Source organism: Penaeus monodon, chromosome 34, assembly GCF_015228065.2.
Source record: "Penaeus monodon isolate SGIC_2016 chromosome 34, NSTDA_Pmon_1, whole genome shotgun sequence".
In the NCBI taxonomy this organism is placed as follows: domain Eukaryota; kingdom Metazoa; phylum Arthropoda; class Malacostraca; order Decapoda; family Penaeidae; genus Penaeus; species Penaeus monodon.
Window position 1 is genome coordinate 8,027,090 of NC_051419.1, and position 456 is coordinate 8,027,545.

The 456-nt window shown below is 36.6% G+C and overlaps 1 protein-coding gene across 1 annotated transcript in view; it reads right to left on the bottom strand.

Annotated features, from left to right (window-relative positions):
* Positions 1–456, bottom strand: part of LOC119594564 (cytochrome P450 2L1-like) — a gene marked incomplete in the record, with an annotated part of 10,500 nt that overhangs the window by 2,556 nt on the left and 7,488 nt on the right. Inside the window, 1 exon segment of the mRNA XM_037943598.1 lies at positions 309–423. Within this exon segment, the coding sequence (XP_037799526.1) occupies positions 309–423 (115 nt within the window).

Consider the following 456-nt stretch of genomic DNA (forward strand, 5'->3'; position numbering starts at 1 on the left):
GAAATAAAAAAGCTTAACGTAAACATAAATTAATAGTAGCTTCCTTTACACGATTTTATTTCTTTAATACCTTGGTAATGTGATAAGAATCAGACTAAATGCACACGGATAGTTCCTATGAAAACGAAAAAAGTGATGGAAAAAGTACGTGTATGATACAGCCTTTAGATATACATTGTTACAGACGTGATTATTTCGCATAAAAAGGTGTCCACTCTTTATAGACTCTACGGATGTTGCCACGTTTATGCACACTAGTTAAGAAATAAGTCTCATTCTCGCGAGAGGTAAGGACAGTGGCATCTTACGGTTCATTGTGGACTCGGGGTCATTCTTCTGCTCTTCCATCTCCAGCAAGTAAGCGTCGATATAATCTTTGGGGTTTTGTGGGTCCAACTTAGCCTGGTGCTCTTTGATGGAATTCTGTTAATGAGAAAGAATATTATTTTACGATTT